Source organism: Amblyraja radiata, chromosome 17 (assembly GCF_010909765.2).
Source record: "Amblyraja radiata isolate CabotCenter1 chromosome 17, sAmbRad1.1.pri, whole genome shotgun sequence".
Lineage (NCBI taxonomy): Eukaryota > Metazoa > Chordata > Chondrichthyes > Rajiformes > Rajidae > Amblyraja > Amblyraja radiata.
Genome location: NC_045972.1, coordinates 30,379,686 through 30,402,623, shown reverse-complemented (window position 1 = coordinate 30,402,623; position 22,938 = coordinate 30,379,686). Strand labels below are relative to the sequence as shown.

General features: G+C 40.6%; 1 protein-coding gene across 16 annotated transcripts in view; it reads right to left on the bottom strand.

The window, feature by feature from the left end:
• Nucleotides 1-22,938, bottom strand: part of cnot1 (CCR4-NOT transcription complex subunit 1) — a 159,926-nt gene that overhangs the window by 9,969 nt on the left and 127,019 nt on the right. For 9 of the 16 annotated variants that reach the window (XM_033035982.1, XM_033035993.1, XM_033035984.1 and 6 more), the window contains 11 exons: nt 22,668-22,724; nt 19,777-19,919; nt 18,620-18,728; nt 15,272-15,441; nt 14,644-14,875; nt 12,903-13,151; nt 11,404-11,567; nt 10,012-10,129; nt 6,204-6,305; nt 3,833-4,027; nt 3,093-3,242 (listed from right to left, as the gene is read on the bottom strand). In XM_033035982.1, coding sequence (XP_032891873.1) covers nt 3,093-3,242; nt 3,833-4,027; nt 6,204-6,305; nt 10,012-10,129; nt 11,404-11,567; nt 12,903-13,151; nt 14,644-14,875; nt 15,272-15,441; nt 18,620-18,728; nt 19,777-19,919; nt 22,668-22,724 — 1,689 coding nt within the window. The remainder of the gene's footprint in view (nt 1-3,092; nt 3,243-3,832; nt 4,028-6,203; nt 6,306-10,011; nt 10,130-11,403; nt 11,568-12,902; nt 13,152-14,643; nt 14,876-15,271; nt 15,442-18,619; nt 18,729-19,776; nt 19,920-22,667; nt 22,725-22,938) is intronic. The other 7 variants (XM_033035989.1, XM_033035991.1, XM_033035992.1 and 4 more) reach the window with 3 other exon arrangements.

Sequence of the window (22,938 nt, the reverse complement as noted above, 5' to 3'; positions counted from 1 at the left end):
GATCACTGGAAAAGGCAACACAAGTAGTTGTAGTGGTGAAGGTGAACGGTATGCTTGGCTTTAAACAGTTGGGGCATTAAGTACAAAACTTAGGAAGTCAGGTTGAAGCTGTATAACACTTTGCTTAGACCCTATTTGGAGTAGTGTGTGCAGTTCAGGTTACTCATTGCAGGAAGGATTTGTATGCTTTGGCGTAAGTGCAAAAGAGGTTCACCAGGATCAGAAAGCATTTGCAAAGGGAGAGATCGGACAAACTTGGATTGTTTTCTCTGGAGTGTTGGAGATCAAGGGGAGACCACTTCCCCAACCAGCACATTCCAGCAATCTACTCATTTCCAAAAGTAACTTGCCACAAATCTTCGCCTCCTCCCACTTTGAAGCTACACCTTCCAGTATTTGGTATTTCCACCCTAGGACACAAACTCTTGACCATTTATGATATCGATGCCCCAAAACAGAACAACAAAATTCTTAATTGCAGGAGCACAACAGATATGTAAACATAGTGTACTAAGATATGTAAATCATAGTACACAGTAGAACTGAAGTGTGTAAATTGATGAGGATGCATTGTCAATAAAACATGAAAATTATATGACATATAGTCATATGTCATATAGTTATATGACAAGACTACTTTAGCATTGCTTTGGACTCTACAATTTATCATTCTACCAAAGTATTAAATGCCAAATGAAATATCCAGATTGGCCTCAACAGCCTGCAACTGTGGGTGCCAGATCCTGAACCTCAATAATTATTGAACCTTGCTTAACATAATTAGTGAAATTCTATACAACCATACCATTTCTTGCAATGGACCAAATTCAAACAGGAATACATCTACTTCTGTACATAATTTATTAAAGTGGACTCGCTGGATAACAACTGGATAATGCAAATCCACTTAGACCAAGGCCAGATATATGCTCCTTTTTTCAATGTCCCGAGTCGCTGCCTGATTTGGTTGGCTCCAATATCTGGAATTGCTGCTGGAATTCAGTGGTGCATAAAATGCAACGTGTGGCCAAGTTCTGTCTTCCCTTACACCTCCTCATTACATTGAGTAATAAACCAGCCACTCCCCTATTCACATTCACCAGGCGGAAATTCACCAAACCTAGCTGTTGGTGAGCAAGGGCTCCGACCCCAGAAACATTTTGTAAAGTGGAATTTTGGACAGTATCAAAACTGTCAAAAAGTATGAAGTTTCTGCTAATATCTTTTGACATTTAAATACATTCAAAAGCACAAATGTCATTAAAAAAGGCGACTAAAAAGAAAGTAGACATAATTTAAACATTGAACAAGATGAAGTCTTGCTAATAACAATAAATATATATTCAATTCTATATTGTATATATTCAATTCAATTTAATCTAAAGTCCTCACTTAACTAAAACTCATCCCCCCACACCATTGAAATGAACAATGGCACTGAACCTGCAAGTGCTGAAATGCAGGAAGTTAGCATGACCACTAGATTCCATGAAGAGATTAAAAAGCAAACAGTGACATTGTGGAGGGTCTTTCATGAAGTCTAAGCCTTCTACCTTTTTGTGAATGACTCTTTGGACATTGTTCGGACCCTCAATCTAGCCCTGCTTACAAAGAGTTTGACGTAATATACCAGAGAATGAATTGCAAGTGTTCGTCATCCTGGGAAAATCTACTCTCAGTAACTAAGATGTAACTAGGAAAATGGACAAGGGAGAGCCAGTGGATGTAGTGTACCTGGACTTTCAGAAAGCATTTGATAAGGTCCCACATTGGAGATTAGTGATCAAAATTAGGGCACATGATATTGGGGGTGGAGTGCTGACATGGATAGAAAATTGGTTGGCAGACAGGAACCAAAGAGTAGGGATTAACGTGTCCCTTTCAGAATGGCAGGCAGTGACTAGTGGGGTACTGCAAGGCTCTGTGTTGGGACCGCAGCTATTTACAATATACATCAATGATTTGGATGAAGGAATTCAAAGTAACATTAGCAAATTTGCAGATGACACAAAGCTGGGTGGCAGTGTGAACTGTGAGGAGGATGCTATGAGAATGCAGGGTGCCTTGGACAGGTTGGGGGAGTGGGCAGATGCATGGCAGATGACGTTTAATGTGGAGAAATGTGAGGTTATCCACTTTAGTAACAAAAACAGGAAGGCAGATTCCTATCTAAATGGCGTCAAGTTGGGAAAGGGGAAGTACAGCGGGATCTGGGGGGTCCTTGTTCATCAGTCTATTTAAGTAAGCATGCAGGTACAGCAGGAAGTGATGAAAGCGATTGGCTTGTTGGCCTTTATAACAAGAAGAGTCTAGTATAGGAGCAAAGAGGTCCTTCTGCAGTTGTACAGAGCCCTAGTGAGACCACACCTGGAGTATTGTGTGCAGTTTTGGTCCCCTAATTTGAGGAAGGACATTCTTGCTATTGAGGGAGTGCAGCGTAGGTTTACAAGGTTAATTCCCGGGATGGCGGGACTGTCATATGCTGAGAGAATGAAGCAGGTGGGCTTGTACACTCTGGCGTTTAGAAGGATGAGAGGGATTCTTATTGAAACATAAAAGATTGTTAAGGGTTTGGACACGCTGGAAGCAGGAAACATGTTCCCGATGTTGGGGGAGTCCAGAACCAGGGGCCACAGTTTAAGAATAAGGGGTAAGCCATTTAGAACGGAGACGAGGAAATACTTTTTCTCAGAGTTGTGAGTGTGTGGAATTCTCTGCCTCAGAGGGCTGTGGGGGCAGGTTCTCTGGTTGCTTTCAAGAGAGAGCAGGATAGGGCTCTTAAAGATAGCGGTCAGGGGATATGGGGAAAAGGCAGGAACGGGGTACTGATTGGGGATGATCAGCCATGATCACATTGAATGAATGCTCAAAGGGCCGAATGGCCTACTCCTGCACCTATTGTCTATTGTCTAACACCCATCTATTCCTACCATCCAGAATCTTCAGATGACAAGCCGTGTGCATCGCATCGTTGAATATATAAACATAACTGTATCTCTTATCTCGTGGTCAACATTTTTTTGAAGTGCAGTCTATACCAAAGACTGATTTATGTCATTCTAAAATGAGATGTTTAGTCTTATTCTGCTCACCTGCAGGTTACTGCGCAACTCTGACAGGAAGGTCACTGGAGAACGTGTCTTCAAATAGGAGTCCAAGTCCTTCTTAAACTGAGGTGGCATCACTCCGGTGAAGTTGGTTAATATTCGGGGAGCAATGTTGATTTCACTTAGCATATCCACCTAACACAATCATAACATACCTCTCTTCAGTTATAGCAGTACACAATAGCTCTGAACACAGACATCATATTTTCCCCTGCACCTTTTCATACATGGGATATCAGCATTGTCCCACTCATTTGTAACAGCTATAATTTTCAGAAACAAACCATTCAGGTGATATGCCAATACTGCAACAAAATGAAACTATTGCTTTGTGGAAGTTCAGAAGAGATTATTGATTGTGGAATGAGCACTTTCTAGACATGGTTCTAGAATGCACAAACACAAGAGAATGAGACTTTATCAGCTTCAATCATTTTAAGCATGAAGAAAACATTAAAGCACCAAGTTTTTTAGCGCATTAAGCATTATTTTAAAGTATTATAGAGCATCTCATTAGCTGTTGCACCTCCAGATGTTGCAAGCACTTCTCCTAACTGCAAGGTATAAAATAAAGCTATTGCATTGAATGGAATTTTTGAATACAGCTTTGGGAGACTGGGACATTTTATGCAATGAAGTAAATAGTGCCACCTCCATTTCATTTGTTTAGACTATTTTGTTTAGTCACAGTGCAGATCAGAGTATGATGTTTAGTGTTCTAATACCTTTAAATTAGGCGTGAATGGATCTGGCAGTCGCATGTTCCGTGGGAAGGCACTCAGGATCAAGTTACGCAGCTGAATACAGTTTGGTGGGATCACATCGCAGAAGCCATAATGGTAGTCACAAAGAAACTCGGGAAAGTCGTGCAATAGGACAAGCAAGACACGGAGCGTGCCCTGTAAATATAAAACAATCCTCTTTAAACTTATTAGATATAATGGAAACAAATGAATCAACAAATATGCATTTAGCTAAATTTATTGCAAATATGAAAACTATGTTTGTGCAATAACAGATTTAAACTAGCATCTCTTATCAGATTCGGAGGGGAGCTAAAACATTTTTATTGCCCAAAGTTTTGTTACAACAACTCTTGTACGCACAAAATTCCTACACAGATTTGATACGTTTCATTTCTTTATTTTTTGGATAGTCAAGAAATGCAGAGCACGTAAAACTGAAACCACTGAAAATGTTTCGCAGTTTCTGGTAGGTTTCGATGTTCATAAATTAACCTCACTCTTTTACCATAATGCAATAATGGATTTGAAACTGTGCTGGAACATTAACAGAAGGACCATTTAGGGGCCTAATCTGAAGCACCTCTCATCTATTGAAGGGTTTGTCACTTGATAAATAAATGTTCTCCACAGTTGCTGCCTAACATGCTGAGTGTATCTTGCATTCCATTGCTTCCAGCATCTGCTGTTGTTGATTTTCATTCATGCGCTAATCTTACTGGCATTATGCCTATGTGACCACTTATTATTTTAAATTTTAATGTCTGAGATACAAAAAGCCAAAATAGAACATCGAAACAGGAACAGGAGCTATGGCAAATGCAAATCTTTTAAAATGAAACTAAGCAGCTCAAATACTACTTTTGTTTAAACATGCAACTCGCTGAAGTAGAGATTGGGAATGCATTTCACTTGTTATTTCTACTCCCAGTAAGTTAGCTGAATTTCACACAAATTTGAGCAGTGTTGGTGAGGCACAAACGTCCCATCATTGGAAACAAATACAGCAAATAGATTTTAAATCCACAGAAATTCCTTGCGTTCCTTAGGCTCCTAGCAATGCACCGTTAACCGAATAAGAAATGACCTAGAGGCCCTGTCATTAGACCACAATTGTTGCTGGTCTCAAATCACTGAATATTCACACCATGCCCCTGATCTAATTGAGTCCTCTCTACTCAATAGAAACACAAAAAACGGCAGATGCTGGAATCTGGAGTAACAAAAATCTACTGGAGGAACTCAGCAGGCCGAGCAGCATCGGGAGGTGTGGGTGGGGAAGGAATAATGATTTCAACCAAATGTCAACCATTCTTCTCTTCTCCCCCTCCCTCCCCTCAAATGCTGCTCAGTCCACCTTGATCCTCCAGCAGATTGTTTGATCCTATCTACTATCAGGCTTGGTTGGTTGTCCTTTAGCTGGGATAAACATTACACAGTAGGTATGGCACAGTTGTAGAGCGCGGAAACGGGCCCTTTGGTCCAACCATGTCCATGCCAAGTACAACTAAATTATTGTAGCAGTAGAGGAGATTTTAAACAACTAGACCCTATTCAGCTGTTTCAGTGACCTTTCCCATTTCATAAATGGGGATGCTCTCTGACAACTGCAATCTTTAATTCCATTCATGACTCCTCTGCAAATCAAGCAGCCAGTGTCTGCATGCAAGAATGGGCTAATTAAAAGCAAACAAATATTGGTACTACACAAGCACCAAAGAATGACCATCCCTAACCACCCAACCTTGGCATTAGTACCATCAAAGCACACGCCATCAGCATCCCAATGGTCACGGCTGGCCAGAAGTTATAGTGGGTCAGAGGTTGGGTATTCTGCCGCAACTTGCATCCTTGCAGCCCAACACCTTTCGACCATTCATTAAGCATGGAAATACACTGGATGAATTTGGTTCCTGCTATTCAATCAAGCTCCACGGAATCCAGGATAAAGCACCACACACCACCATAAACATTCATTCTCGCTACCGCCAGCACTGTAAAATCAATGCTGTACAGTTCCTGAGGTAGGCTGCTCCAAAAGCACCTCCTAAACCTGTGACTGCCTCCTTCACGAAGGGCAATGGCCACAGGTTCATGGGAGCCTCAGCACCAGCCGGTTCCATCTCAAATCAAACATCATCCTGACTTGGAAATATATTACTATTATTTCATTGTTCCCAGGTCTAATCCAGTACATCTCTCCCCAATAGTACTGTTGAAGTACTGTGGAAGGACCATAGTAGTCAAAATGAAAGCTCACCACCAGCTTCAAAGTAGGGACAGGTAATAAAGGAAAAAAAAATTAAGTTACGTTTTCAATTACAACCTATGTAGTGCTTGTAAAGAAACTTACCTTGTAAAGAATTTGCATAGGTTTTGTCAACTCCACATTTCTCAGGTACGGAGCCAGGAACTTGAATAGATCAATCAGCAGCTGGGCATACATGGGCCAGCCCTAGAAAACAGAAAACAATGATATTTCAACAGGGAATTTATAGAGTTCAAAACTTCACATATGCAGACCTTGTAAAAGAAAGATTACACTACTTAAGACAAAGAAAGTCAGCACAAATCGATATTCATCAACACAAATCGCTTACCCATTCATGAAATTTTCTCAGACCACTGATTATAACCAAAATCTGAAGAAAGCCCATCCATCCTATTCAGATTTGTAAATATTAGCCTAGAAATGGGATTATACAGCACCTTGTTTTGATGTTAATCAGTAATTTACTTGCAGTAGATCAAATTGTTTTGGGTTAAATCACACCAATGAAGAAAACCGAGCTCTCACTTCCCACAGGCTCCCAATCTTTCCCCCTAGAATCCTACTTCAAATGGCATTGTGCACAAATTGCCCCTTTCACCATAAACCAAACACCATACTGTGACTGTGAAACAGCCCCCATACAACTAGGAGCACTTGGCCAAATAAAGGGGCTGTCTAATGACACTAGGAGACATTACCATGAAATTTCAGAATTCACTGCAGACGGATTACACACCTTCTAAAGTCAACAGAATGCTTAACCCAACAAAATGCCTTCTCCAGCATTTGCAAGTGAGAAATAGCAGGAGTAAGCCAGAAATCTGCTGATCTTTAACTTTAGCACCACTTTCCTGCACAAACCTCCATATTTATTAATTTCCTCCAAGTCCAAAAATCAACCAATCACGGTCTTTAATATACACAGTCTCCAGAGCTCGGGTGGAAAATTCTGAAGATTCACTATCTGGTGGAGAAATTACCTCCAAACTGTCCTGAATAGTCAGTATTTTATTTTCTGATTATGACTGCGGGGTTGCCAGACCCCAGACCTGAAGAAACCATAAATGGAAGTTAACCTTGATAAATTAAGAAATTGGAATATTTCAACGAGATCACCTGTAATTCTTCTAAATTCCAGACCACAGGCTCACGCTATTTAATCTATTTTCATATGACTCATCCTCTGTCCCAGGAACCAACCTGTTGAATCTTTGCTACACTCCCTCTATCCAATGCAGTCAGAAAAGACTATGGATGCCTCAATTATTACACCACTAGCAACATTTCATTACCGGAAGCATTGTTATCACTATGACTGACCACAGTGTGGTTTGTGGTCCTAGGGACTGGATCCAAAGTTACACCCATCAATGAAGAAATTGTACCGAGTCATCTTAGATAAACAATGCATTCAAAGATTTAGCTTCTCCAACACTGTCATGAAGACATGTTGCTTTCTGTGGATGTTCTGAGATCATACTCTCATGCCTTAACTATACTTTCCAAGATCACATTGATTCTCAGCTTCCTCGTTACAGGAACTTTATAAGTAACAGCAGTGGATGTCCTCCATGTCACCCAATCCGTTGATCACGACAGTAGGCAGGAATAGGAATTACTTCATTGACCCGACTTCAGTGGCATTAAAAGGTACTCAGGATTGCCCAGCATTACTGGTTTCCCATGAGTGTAGGTAGCCAATGCCTACAGTCAGATACCACGAGGACTCAAATAAACCCCTGGACATTTCCATCAACAAGATTTCATTACTCACACTCAAGGACAACTAGCAATTAATCACAAAGTATTTGCGCTTGGTGAATACTGTTTTCGGGAAGCTCTCCACTCTTTTGCCTTTGCAGAGCCCACACATCAGCACATATCCAGCAGCCAGCACTGCCTCAAGAGATGAATCCTGAGAACATGGATTGGATTCTACTTTCCTGACTCTACACAAAATTGAGCCCTCCAATCAGAGATCTTAAGCATAGATTTATAATGAGTCACAGAAATATCAGATGAAAAGGTTACTTGTGACCAAAATATCTGGTTTTGCAGCATATATCAAATGGTGCCGGTGGAAGAGCAATAAGAAACCCCACAGAGCCTGAACATCAAGAGGAGCAGAAGGAAAATGGTGGCCACCAGGTGGTCCTGGTCAACATCCATTGCAAAATAACTCAACAGTGCAGAAAACATTAAAAGAGGGTCAGCACTGTGGTGCATCATTTAGTGTTGTTGCCTCCCGCATGACATAACCATAGCAACTATTTATTTCTCTTGTCACTGCAGAATACGATGATCTGGCATTGGATGAAGGAAGGCATCATCAGCATGAACTGTGAGGTACTTTCAAATAGAATGAAACTCAGAAATCAAAGTCCCGAGTGCAAACAATCTTTTCTGTTCCATTGAACGATCATTGCTATCACAGTACACCGATAATCAGGTTGGGTGCCCAGATGATGCATTGCCCCTACACCTGCATTCATAATAACACATAAATGAATGAATGAAACTCTGCTGCTATTAAATAAATAACTTGTTCCAAATTCTATAATTTTCAGAGATGGTGCCTTACTTAAAGAACTCAGACCTCACAGCTTTCTGTGAGGATCCTCAGTTGTAGTGCACAGACCAATCTGATACACCTTGAGGACATTATGTTTTGTTCTAGTATTGCTTCATTATTCAAGAATTTCACTCCTTGAGTAGCCCAGTGTAGTCAATTGCTGCTGTTCAGACTCTCATGCAAGGCTTCGCAGGTCTTCTCACCTCCATTTTTACAGGATAGTCCTATCCTGTACTTTCTGGACCGACTTGCATGTCTGTTAAGTGAACATGGGAACTGCCTTTTTCATGGCAGTTAAAGTATTCGTTGCTGTGCCTCACTGGCAGTATGCAGTTAAACCACTCTTAAGTATCAACGACTTTCTCCAGCTACTGTGTTGGGAAATGTACAAAATTAGGTGATGCCCCTTGGGAAATCGTGCAGATCCCATCTTAGCACTTCTATTGGGCAAGGGGGTTGTTGAGGAATCACTCCACGTCTTTTTGATCAATTTCTTACGTTTTGCCTGTGAACAGGGCGGCCTTAGCACAAAACACAATGGTTTAGTGCACCTAGAAGTGCAATACTACATCTAGGCGACTGGCCTTTTAGTCAACTTTCAGAACAGAGCTGCACAAACTAATGTAGGATTCTAGTGCTTCACCAAAATTTTTGCTTGAACTGAAATTAAAATGGAGGTTGACACAAAATGCTGGAGTAACTCAGCAGGACAGGCAGCATCTCTGGAGATGAGGAATGAGTGACATTTCGGGTCGAGACCCTTCTTCTGACTGAACATCATCCATTGCTTCTCTCCAGAGATGCTGCCTATCCCGCTGAGTTACTCCAGCATTTTGTGCTACCTTCGATTTAAACCAGTATCTGCAGTTCTTTCCTACACATTAAAATTGAGGTTAATATGTGCACTTACTGTTACATTATAATTAGCTCAACCAATAGGCAGCAGAATAAAGTTGTAGCAATAAATTTGTGTTCTATACATAATCAGTTCCAGAGGCACCTCCCCTCCAAGTGGTTGTTATTCAAGCTAGAAATATACTGCATTGTGGCAGCCTAGATTAGCAGAAAGAAGGTAGGTGACACTATAGCTTGGCCTGTTCTCTCATAACTTCAGACAGTTCAAACATCACTGGTCCAACCAGAAATTAAGGATTGAATTTAAGAGCCATCTGTTGAACTATGGCATTAATGTGTTCTTACAAACAAAGAACAAATACAGCAGCCAAGCAACTGTATGGAGAGAAAACATCCAGGATAAATTGTAGTGCGGAAAGCAATTAGTAAAGTGGTGCAGGTACAGAATGCATTAATTCCTACCTTCTGTTGAGGTGTATGCGCTAGCATCCTTGCAATGAAGATCCGATGAGAAATCAGTTCCAGCCAGGCATAGACAAAGCCAGGAGCTTTAGTGGGCCGCAAAATGTGGAATGTGTTGCTGCATGAAAAAAACAACTCAATTTACAGCAAGAAAAATTCATCTCACTGCAATGTCTTCAAAATGTTGGCTACTCATAATAAAAAAACTTCAGATTATTAAAAGTGCATTTGCACTGGCTGAAATTTGGTAAGATATCTACACTTATATAAGAGTTCATGTTTGTAGTTCTCCAAGTGCACAAACTCTCCTTTACAGCCTCAGGTGTCAAGCGAGTAGAAATTCATATAAATGCATTTAAGAGTTTAAAGGGATAAGTTGATTGCACAATATTGTAAATACCCAAAGTGTGAAAGGAAAGGTCACTGTATATTTAATTCAGGCAAGTGCGAACTGTCTCATTTTAGTACGGTCATGTTAGTACCATAAGCAATAGGGCCCTAGAGCTAGGGATAAGGTATATATTTGGCGCTGAAGATGATGTTTGGCACGCTTACATTCACTTGTCAGGGCACAGAGTACAGGAGTTGGGACATAAATGTTATAACTGTACAAGTTGATGGCGAAACTGTACTTGGAGCATTGTGTGCAGTACTGGTCACCCAGCTGTAGGAAGCAGTCATTAAGGTGAAAAGGGTACAAAACAATTCACAAACAGTTACCAGGACCGAATTGCTCGAGTTAGGAGACAGTATATGCTATGGCTTTTAGGAGACGAGGAATGGCCTTGTAGATCTATAAAATCATGAGGGGCATAGATAATGCAAATGGTCACACGTCCCTTAGTATGGGAGTCCAAAACTCAAAAGGCACAGACTTAAGGCGAGAGGAAGAAATATTTAAAAGAGGCCATTGGCCTACTCCTACTCTTTGTGTTCTAGTGACACAAAAGGGCTTCTAAAAGTACATTACAGAGAGTCTGAAGGTAAACACTGGTTCCTGAGAAGATGAGACCAAGGGATTGAAATTGATCATGGGAAATAAGGAAGCAACAAAGTCTTTGAACAAATATTTTATATTTCTCTTCGTTGACTGATGCTGAAAGCATTCCAATAAGAATAGAAAATCAAGAGAGCATTAGCCCGTGGGGGGGGGGGGGGGGAAGCTTAATCACTCAACAGCAAAGGTACTAATAGCCGACAATTATTAATTTGTTCACCAGCTATGTTACTGATTTTTAACTTGGTTCATTCTTTTTCCTTTTTTATAAAAGGTGCAATTCAGCAATATTTCAGGTCTCTGACACACTTGTTGAAAGGCATTAGGCAAAGTTACCACTATTCCCTCCTTTTTATCATGGGACAACAGGGATATTTGCCTTTGTTAATACTTACCAAAAAGCAGTCAGAGTCTGGAAATTGATAGTTTCCAGCACATGCTCAGGGGCATTTAACTCCAGCAACAACATGATGAAGATACGATGATATGGCAGCTGTTGAAACTCACTCTGACGTACTTCATGATCTTGCAATAGTACTCCGACTACAATCCCCAGTACCTGCAGAACATTAGATTTGGAAGCATTAAAAATAACCCAATTTCTCTTTGCAAAGGTGCATGCAGTCTAGTATGTTCACTCACTCATGAACAATCTTCATGCCATTCTAAATGACATGCATCAGTATACTAGATGATGAAAACCCTGATAACATCCATACTTAACAGACATTTCTGTGCAGGTTCAACAACTGAACTCTTGCCCAACTTTCCCCCTTCAAGTGTCCAACCGACCGACCGAAACATTACAATTGTTGCCAAGCGACATGGGCGGCCTCAGCATAACTTCAGGATTGAACTCTGGACCTTTCAGATCTATACAACTTAGCCTTACATCATCAAAAAGTTGACACCAATGCCAACTTGGTAACATTATATTCTGTACTTGATTTTCTCTATTACACAGATATACTAATATATGATATGATTAGCCAGTGCAGGAAGCAAAATAAAGAGTTTCATCTTGGTACACTTGACAATAATAAACCAATACCAAATTTGGATAAAAGGCCATACCATACTTGTATTTTAACAAAACATTTCTCAAAGCACTTCCTCCTCCGCTTTTTCCTCATATGCTTCCAAACCCGCACTCAGGTCAGATGCAAGTCAGATGAAATGGGCCACTATTTCAATCTCATTAGCTCAAGACATCAAATGCCAAAAACAAGGAAATTGCTTAACAGATCAAACTCTTTCAGAATTTTAACATATGCAATCTTGCTTAAGGAACATGAATGAACTTCACTGAGACTTTATCTATTGGCCATTTCATAACCTGATTATTAAATTCTGAATGACTTTAAAATCTTGTTGAGTGACCATTGAATAGTAGGTGGCCATTTGATAAAGGCAACAAAAGTGGGAAGCTGGCTTCTATCTAATAAATCCAAATCGATAGTTAAATTGTTTTGATGATACTAGAAAGCACAGAGCTGGATATGTGACATATCTCAGTTCAGAATGGTTAGTGCTGAACCAAAAGCAGACCATCCCCAAAATTAGTGAAATGGACTATTGAAAGGACACCAACAGCTGAGGGAGTGAACTGATTATGCATATATTCTGCAATTTGGAAACCCATCTTTCCAAATTAAGCCATGTCCAATTGATCAAAAGATGTTTAAATTCCCACTGAAAATATAATCTGCTGTTCTAGATGGCTATTCCCTCCCTGCCAAATCTTATAGACAATACACAATAGATAATAGGTGCTGGAGTAGGCCATTTGGCCCTTCGAGCCAGCACCGCCATTCAATGTGATCATGGCTGATCTTATTCAGCAATTAAATATAACTGCAGGTGACAAAGGTAGACGACTGTAACATCTACTCACCTTATTGAGAAGATTGATTTTAGTGACAGTGTTGGTAGCCTCTCCAGAGTGTTTAACCAGCAGGGCTATCAATCTGACAAAAGCATCAAGGTTGTGATAGCACTTGGCCCTGATCATCGTAGGGTTGGCAGTGGGATTGTGCTGCTGTTCCTGTTGTGCACGGTAACTAATCTCAACACACATTTCAGTGCATAGGCGGAAGAAACGCGTAATCAGGTCATCAGTCTTCAAAATTCCCTGCTGATGCATCTGTAGAGATAAAAGAACCTCAATACTGAACAAGATACACGGCATCCACAAACTCCATGTTCACACTTCAATACTTTAATAGATCTGCTGCATATTTTGCCATGTTAACCAGTTATCAAAATGAGAAGTGAAATTGGTGTGCCAGGTCACTATTTAGGTTACTCCTCAGAGAATGAAAGATCAATAGGTAAAATGAATAGCCACTATAATCAATAATTTTGGAAAGTAATTATACATTAAAAAGAGAAAATGAGAAGACCTAAAGAGTGGAAAAGTTAAAGATCTTACAAGATGGTATAAGCAGCATACTAACCAGAGATATGAAAATCCAAATATTAATTTGCCTTTAAAGCTAAAATTCAGGAGTAAGAGCTGATATGTGGGGAGTGAGAATGAGATTTATGGGGGAAGGGGTGGTGAGAGTAGGACGACAGAGGACCAGAGCACATTTGCATAGCTCTAACTTTTCCCACATTTCATGTGCTCTGCTTTCCACCACCCTCTCCTGCACTTACTCCATAATCTCCAACCCAAACTCATTCACGAGTTTTCCTGCTGCTCCTCAGAACAGATGGCAGTAATAGTTTAGGTTTAGATTTAGGTTTATTGTCAAGTGTATTGAGGTACAGTGAAAAGCTTTGTTTTGCATGCTATCCAATCAAAGCCAAACTCAAGTTGGTAGGACAAAGTGCAGAATATTGTTCTCCTCAGTTCCAGAGACAAAGTGCAATGTCTGCAATGGGGTAAAGGTGAATCGGATAGTACCAGGAGAGTAATGGGACCTTTTATCTGACATTCAGGTCAGGTCACTCAAAGCAGCAGGAAGATGGAGGATGCAGGTCCTCACATTTGAGGAGAGATTAGTATTACAATGAATGAGGTCGTGAGGGTGGCTGATTCAAATCCGGAGGTGACACGTATCCCCAGTTGATATAACAACCTAAAGGTTGAGAAGACTTAACGATAGGCAATGCGTAACTAAATCACACCCACTTTTGGACCTTTCATATTCTTGGAAAATCTACTTATCTGCCAGATTTAATATAAATTAAAATGTAAGCAATGCTGGAGGGTAGGATAAATCTTTTCATGGAGAATTCATACAGTACTCAAGTTGCTGACAGATGTAAAGGCCATTTGAACATTTAAGAATAGCTTGGATTCCTTTTATTCCTAGGTAGACGAAAATGCTGGAGAAACTCAGCGGGTGCGGCAGCATCTATGGAGCGAAGGAAATAGGCAACGTTTCGGGCTGAAAACATACTTTTTATTTATTTTATTCCTTTTATTCCTCTTCAGCTAAAAGGATTATCATTATCTTTAGAACAAACATTAAGATTGACCAATTGTGCCAACAGCATATTTCCTTGCTTCATATTCTACAAACTTGTGGGTTTCAACAGTTTCCAGCTACCCATCTCTGATTAGATTACACTGGTCTCAACGCAGGTTTCATTAACTAACTCCTTTAATTCTCAATAACTATCCTTACCTGCCCAACAAAGGCTGAAAATGCTTTGGTGCTGTCCCGTCCAGCTGCTGCAGAGTGGTAAAGGTTTACCCATTCCCTCAGTAAATACTCAGCTTTCTCCCGAAGCCCTGGTGGATCATCATATTCTGAGGCCTGAGATATCCCAGAATGCATCATAAAGTTGGGGCCTCCATGTGCACGATCCATCATAGCTTCATAGTTAGCTCTAAGGAGATCCATGAGCTGTGGCAATCTGTTCACAAAAACAAATGATAGACAGTTATTACAGAACACAAGCACTATTTCTACATCATGGTAGATGCGCAAAAACATATCAACAGCGATTTGCAAAATACAATATCCCAATCATTTATTTACGTGCATCCAAATATTAATGTTCTGGATCACCAAGGTATTTCATAGGACAAAACAGCTGAAAAACAACGATAGATTTGAGAGGTGGCAAGATAAATGAAATATGCTTTGAGATGTTTGACAATAGTCAGTGCACCAGGAAATATCCCACCTGTGACCACTAATAGTATCATGGTTCCCAAATTTCATTGTGCAAACTTGTTTACTTCAACCTGAGAGGATTGGATTACAATTACCATCTTAAACCTATTCCCAAACCAATCCTAATACTTACCCTTCAGGTGCATTTCCTCTGGAATGAGCACTGATCCTCATAAGTGTTTCAATAGTGTTGAATAAATCTGCTTCGGTAACATGGCTAATGCTTCTCTCGTCCACCAAGAGAATCTTTACCAACTGCATGGCAAAAGCTACAGCCATATAGTTCAGGCCATTCTCCATTGACTGCAAAAATTAAAAAAAAAACACTTTAATTCAAAAGCAGAGCACAACATCAGCTTAGGGTTAGGTTTATTATTGCCACATATAACAAGGTACAATGAAAAGCTTTGTTTTGCACACTATCCAAACAGATCATATATACCAATTGATACAATTAGCTCAAACTCAAGTACAATAGATAGAGCAAAGGGGAACATACAGAGTGCAGAATTTAGATTACAACATTGTAGCGCATCAGTTCTTTAGACAAAGTCCAATGCCTTCAATAGGATAGACATGAATCAAACAGTATCCTGGCTTACAGAAAGACCATCCAGAAGCCTGAAAAAGAAGGGGAAGAATCTGCTCCCGGGTCTAGTGGTGTGCACTTGCAAGCTTCGGCCAGACGGGAGCAGGGAGGAGGAGGAGGAATGATCAGAGTGGTACAAATCTTCAAATATGTTGGCTGCTTTTCCAAGGCAGGGTGAAGCGTAGATGGAGTCAATGGCGGGAAGTCTGACCTGTGCGATGCACTGGGCTACATCTACAACTCTATGCAATTTTTCAAGTCTTCAGCAGAGTTGTTCCCAAATCAAGCTGTGATGCAATCCAGTATGCTTTCTATGGTGCATCTAAAGAAATTTGTAAGACACTGGAGACGTAGAATTTCCTCACCCTCCGCAGGAAGTAGAGCCTTTAGGCTGCCTTCTTGGCTGTCGCATCAATGTGGCAGGTTCACGACAGATTACTGATAATATTAAGGCCAAGGAACTTGAAGCTCACAACCATTTCCATATCTGCACCATTGATGCTGTTTAGGGCATGTACTCCACCATGCTTCCTGAAGTTAATAACTAGCTCCTTCACCTTGCTGACATTGAGGGAGAAGTTATTATCCTGACACCGTGTCATTAAATTCTCCACGTCCTTCCAGACGGCACAGTGACACCGCAGTAGAGTTGCTTCCTCCCAGTGCCAGATACCTGGGTTTGATTCTGTCTACAGGTGCTGTCTTCGCGGAGTTTGTACATTCTCCCTATAACTGCGTGCGTTTTCTCCCGGTCCTCTGGCTTCCACCCACATTCCAAAGACGCGAAGGCTTGTAGGTTAATTGGCTTCTGTAAATTGCCCCTACTGTGTAGGGTGTGAAAGTGGAATAACATGAAACTAGTGTGTGGGTGATTGATGGTTGGTGTGGACTTGGTGGGCTGAAAGAACTGTTCCCATGCTGCATCTCTAAACTAAAGTTTATTCTGCTTCGTCATTATTCATGATTCCACTAAAATGCTGTCGTTTGGAAACGTAGATGTAATTAGAGACAAATTTGGCCATATAGTCATGTATAAAGGGAATATTATATGGAACTAAGAACTCATCCTTGGAAGGCACTGGTGTTGAGCTCTGGAGTAACACACAATTTCCACAAAAGGCTTGTTTAGTTGGGGAGTAAGTGGACCAATTCACATGTAAAAGACTTTTGGAGATTCATCCGTCTCACGAAAGAGTTAAGAGTTCACAGTCATCCCTAGATGTGCTGTTAATACTTTTAATTAGATCATCAAAGAGCAGCATTGTCAGAAATTAAGAAAATAATCCCCTCAACCCCTGCAGGTTGGAACATATAACCCAATGGAACTTCTGAGCTGACTGTTCATCAGCCAGCTGCAATTTAGGATCAATTGCAAGGGTTGCAGGATGACCGCACCAAACCCTTTCACTACTTTTAAGCCAAATACTTTGTATGTCAAAGCTCAGTTGAGTAACGAGCAATTATCTTATCATAAAATGCCAATAGTTTTAAACTAAATTGTTTACATTTTCAACATAAAGCATGATTATGGAAAAACCCTCCAAACTTCACTAGGATTTTCTGCTGAGTTAAGAGTATTAAGTTTCATTTCAGGAGCTAAATCATGCTCAATTTATCTCATAGTTAGGTATAAATATAATCTGAGGTATAACATTCTCTTATCCCATTTCCTCTCTATTATGAGGACACACGTTTTTAACTGTGGAGATGACAGCCCATCTGTTATGCTCTCATTATTGGTTTACACAAGCTTCTACCCCCAAATGGAAGAGGTGCTTTCAAGGTGCCTTTCAGAATCTTGAGGCCATGTATCAGGAGTACACATAAGCCTAGTGTATGCAGAAAGACCTCCGAAACTATCCACTTATCTGCCCATCAATTACTTCCTGTCCCATGTGCAGTAAAGTCTGTGGATTTCACACTGACCTCAATCCCCACCTCAAAACCCACAGTACTGTAGTGGAAGAAAGTTGTCCTTAATCCGCAGGGACTACCTGAAAAGATCTTCCATGATGATGCACTAAACTATTCAACATTCTATGCCATTCAAAATGCCATGTAATAGGTATAATATTGTTGCTAGATTACTTGATCGTGTTGCTAGATTTAGTAACGAGATTACTTGCTGTGGTTGCTGTATGAACTGGACTGCTGCTGAGAGTTCGTATTTTCAAACTGAACACACAAAATACTTATCCATTTATTGATTTAATAAAACCTTCGAACTGTAAACATATTTACACAAATTACAATTTCTGTACACAATTATCTCCTTTAAATGTAACTTCTAGGATTTCAATGTATTTTAATGCACTTGCATTAGTGTTATTTATAATGCAACAAAATAGCATTCCATTTGTTTCAGCATTCCATGGGATATTGCAGATTCTGATGGTATTCCACGGCTTGGAGTTTTTAAAGAAAAAGTGCTTTGCGTAAGAGTTTGGTGGTTACATTATAAATCGTCTCGTTTCCAGGTGAGTGGTGGGATCTGGGAGCAAGTCATGAAAATGGAGGGAGAAAAAAAAAAAGTGGGATTAACATAGCATTAGTTAGTTAAATGGGTAGTTGATGGGCAGCACAAATTCAGTGGTCTAAGGACCCATTTCCCCCAAAGTTGCTGAATTCAGCTCGTAATATCTAAATTACAAAATGTAACGTCTATCACTGAAAACTCAAAGCAGAACACTGAGGGTTATGACTTACATCAAAATGATGTAAGCAGTTGAGATACCCTGCTTACATTAAAGGAAAGCACAGGATCCTTGGGTAGAACATTTTGCCATTGATTTAAAACAGAATGCAAGGTACAGTATTGATTGCAGTACACCAGCCTTATTTAGCTGGTGTACCACCGACCTGAAATCTACATTCTATTCTGCACGCTCTTACCTGGGCTAAGTGAATATCATACTGTTGCATGTTCACTAGATGATGTCTAATGAGCAATTCCACAGCATCCACATTATACTTGTATTCATCACGGCACTCAATTAGGCACCTATTAGAACAATTAAGGAACCAGTTAAAAGCTAGTCCAAACAGAAGCAGTTTACAAATATAATCACTTGTACTGCATATATACGATGGTAGCATGAAGTGAAGGTTCTTCATCATCACTAACCTCTTCTGGCTCTCATAACATTTGTTCTCCTCCAATTTAAGCCTCTTGCACATCCATAATTTTTGCTGCCCTACCATTGGTAGCCAAGTCATCAAATGCCCAGGTCCCAAAAATTAAATATCTTCAACCACTTTACACCTCATCTTTAGCCTCCTCTTTTGTCAGTCTCTTAAAATCTACCTACAAACAAGATTTTGGCTTAATATTCTGTTGTGGCTTGCGCATAATTTTATTCGATAACCTTTGTTTTTGAAGCACCTTAATGTCATTGGACAGTAACATTTTGATATAAATGAAGGCTGTTGATTTGTTCATAATTCACACCAGAATATAGACACAAAAAGCTGGAGTAACTCAGCGGGACAGGCAGCATCTCTGGCGAGCAGGAATGGGTGACTTTTCGGGTCGAGACCCTTCTTCAGAATGTTTACTAAACAACATTAATGGGAAAGAATTATACACATTGGCAGAAGTCCTATGACAAGCTTCCCTCCACCCAGTAATAAACAAAGACAGCATATTTCTGGGAATTCAAAAATTCATGCCATTCGCCAGTAAGCGGCTTTGGCATTTATTCCTTGTCTCTTTGCAATGTTTTCTATTGGAGAATGAACAATAATTTTACTGCATGTGTAGCTTGAAGTTTTCTGCCACCTAGAAGAATTAACATTGTATTTACTATTAGGTGATATTTGCTTTTGCAATCCACACCAACTTGTTGAGGGGCCAGCACATGGCCTACTCCTGGATTATTAGAGACTCTGCACAAGTTTTAAATATGGGTTTCCCAATTATTTCTTGAAATTGCTCTCAGTGATAACGCGTCAGTGGGAACTGCATCAGTAGTTATTTCTACTTTAATATCCAGTGTCCTGTAGAACAGGTTACAAATGCAATCAAATATCTCATCACCTTGCTTACATACCTAGTGATTTTATTGTTACACCACTGAGATCCATAGGCACGTCCATCCTGCAGCGCTTTCAAAACCAACAAATGGCATTCTCTGTATCGAAGTAAGAGGTCTGGGTCAGCACCACTCGTGGCATCCAGCAGTCCCTCCACGGCCTTCAATTAAAAGTGTCAGACATCAGAGTCACATACAATTAATTCTATCATCACGAAATTACGAAATCAAAGTCCTGGTTTCTATAGTGATAGAGTTCTATAGCAATGATGCAGACCCTTCAGCCCACCTCATCCTTGCTGACATTTTTTTGTATTAGTATATTATTAGAAACATAGAAAATAGGTGCAGGAGTAGGCCATTCAGCCCTTCGAGCCTGCACCGCCATTCAATATGTTCATGGCTGATCATCCAACTCAGTATCCTGTACCTGCTTTCTCTCCATACCTCCTGATTCCTTTAGCCACAAGGGCCACATCTAACTCCCTCTTAAATATAGCCAATGAACTGGCCTCAACTACCTTCTGTAGCAGAGAATTCCAGAGATTCACCACTCTGTGTGAAAAAAAAATTCTCATCTCGGTCCTAAAAGATTTCCACCTTATCCTTAAACTGTGACCCCTTGTTCTGGACTTCCCCAACATCGGGAACAATCTTCCTGCATCTAGCCGGTCCAACCCCTTAAGAATATTGTAAGTTTCTATAAGATCCCCCCTCAATCTTCTAAATTCTAGCCGAGTCTATCCAGTCTTTCTTCATATGAAAGTCCTGACATCCCAGGAATCAGTCTGGTGAACCTTCTCTGTACATATGGCAAGAATGTCTTTCCTCAGATTAGGAGACCAAAACTGTACGCAATACTCCAGGTGTGGTCTCACCAAGACCCTGTACAACTGCAGTAGAACCTCCCTGCTCCTATACTAAAATCCTTTTGCTATGAATGCTAACATACCATTCGCCTTCTTCACTGCCTGCTGCACCTGCATGCCTACTTTCAATGACTGGTGTACCATGACACCCAGGTCTCGTTGCATCTCCCCCTTTCCTAATCGGCCACCATTCAGATAATAGTCTACTTTCCTGTTTTTGCCACCAAAGTGGATAACCTCACATTTATCCACATTATACTGCATCAGCCATGCATTTGCCCACTCACCCAGCCTATCCAAGTGACCTTGCAGCCTCCTAGCATCCTCCTCACAGCTAACACTGCCCCCCAGCTTCGTGTCATCCGCAAACTTGGAGATGTTGCATTCAATTCCCTCGTCCAAATCATTAATATATATTGTAAATAGCTGGGGTTCAGGCACTGAGCCTTGCGGTATCCCACTAGTCACTGCCTGCCATTGTGAAAAGGACCCGTTTACTCCTACTCTTTGCTTCCTGTCTGCCAGCCAGTTCCCTATCCACATCAATACTGAACCCCCAATACCGTGTGCTTTAAATTTGTATGCTAATCTCTTATGTGGGACCTTATCGAAAGCCTTCTGAAAGTCCAGATATAACACATCCGCTGGTTCTCCCTTATCCACTCTACTAGTTACATCCTCAAAAAATTCTATAAGATTCGTCAGACATGATTTACCTTTCATAAATCCATGCTGACTGTCCAATGATTTCACCACTTTCCAAATGTGCTGCTATCCCATCTTTAAAAACTGACTTTAGCAGTTTCCCCACTACCGATGTTAGACCAACTGGTCTGTAATTCCCCGTTTTCTCTCTCCCTCCCTTTTTAAAAAATGGGGTTACATTAGCTACCCTCCAATCCTCAGGAACTACTCCAGAATCTAAAGAGTTTTGAAAAATTATCACTAATGCATTCACTATTTCTGGGGCTACTTCCTTAAGTAGTCTGGGATGCAGCCTATCTGGCCCTGGGAATTTATTGGCCTTTAATCCATTCAATTTACCTAACACCACTTCCCGGCTAACCTGGGTTTCACTCAGTTCCTCCATCTCATTTGACGCCCGGTCCCCTGCTATTTTGGGCAGATTATTTAGGTCTTCCTTAGTGAAGACAGAACCAAAGTAGTTATTCAATTGGTCTGCCATGTCTTTGTTCCCCATGATCAATTCACCTGTTTCTGACTACAAGGGACCTACATTTGTTTTAACTAATCTTTTTCTCTTCACATATCTATAAAAACTTTTGCAGTCAGTTTTTATGTTCCCTGCCAGTTTTCTTTCATAATCTATTTTCCCTTTCCTAATAAAGCCCTTTGTCCTCCTCTGCTGGACTCTGAATTTCTCCCAGTCCTCTGGTAGGCTACCTTTTCTGGCTAATTTGTATGCTTCATCTTTTGTTTTGATACTATCCCTGATTTCCCTTGTTATCCACGGATGCACTACCTTCCCCGATTTATTCTTTTGCCAAACTGGGTTGAACAATTGTTGTAGTGCATCCATGCAGTCTTTTAATGCCTTCCATTGCATATCCACCGTCAACCCTTTAAGAATCAATTGCCAGTCTATCTTGGCCAATTCACTTCTCATACCCTCAAAGTTACCTTTCTTTAAGTTCAGGACCCTTGTTTCTGAATTAACAATGTCACTCTCCATCCTAATGAAGAACTCAACCATATTATTGTCACTCTTGCCCAAGGGGCCACGCACAACAAGACTGCTAACTAACCCTTCCTCATTACTCAAAACCCAGTCTAGAATTGCCTGCTCTCGTTGGTTCGTCTACATGTTGGTTTAGAAAACTATCCCGCAAGATATTGTCACGTGATACCGAGATACAGTGAAAAGCTTTTGTTTTGCACATATACACTAATGCCATTTTCCCACACTAGGTTCCCGAAGGGTTCCCCAAGGGTTCCCCGTTCCACCGCCTGGCCAGTTTAATTTCCAAAGATAACGTCATTTGTAGGGCTCTTTATACATAAAAGCGTTATTGCGCTTACATCTTTTGCAATTTGTTTACATATTTGTTCCTCTACTCCCTGCTGATTATTGGAGGCCTATAATATAATAGAAAAGTAATCATTACTCTCATTCCTAAATTCTACCCATACCACTTTATTGGACAATCCTTCCAGGATATACTCTGTTTTGCTGTGATGTTCTTGCTAGCCAGTAGTGTGACTGCCCCTCTTTTGGCATTCCTCTCACACACTGGAGTTATGTACCCCACATTAAGCTGCCAGGCCTGCCCAACCATCCACACAGTTTTGT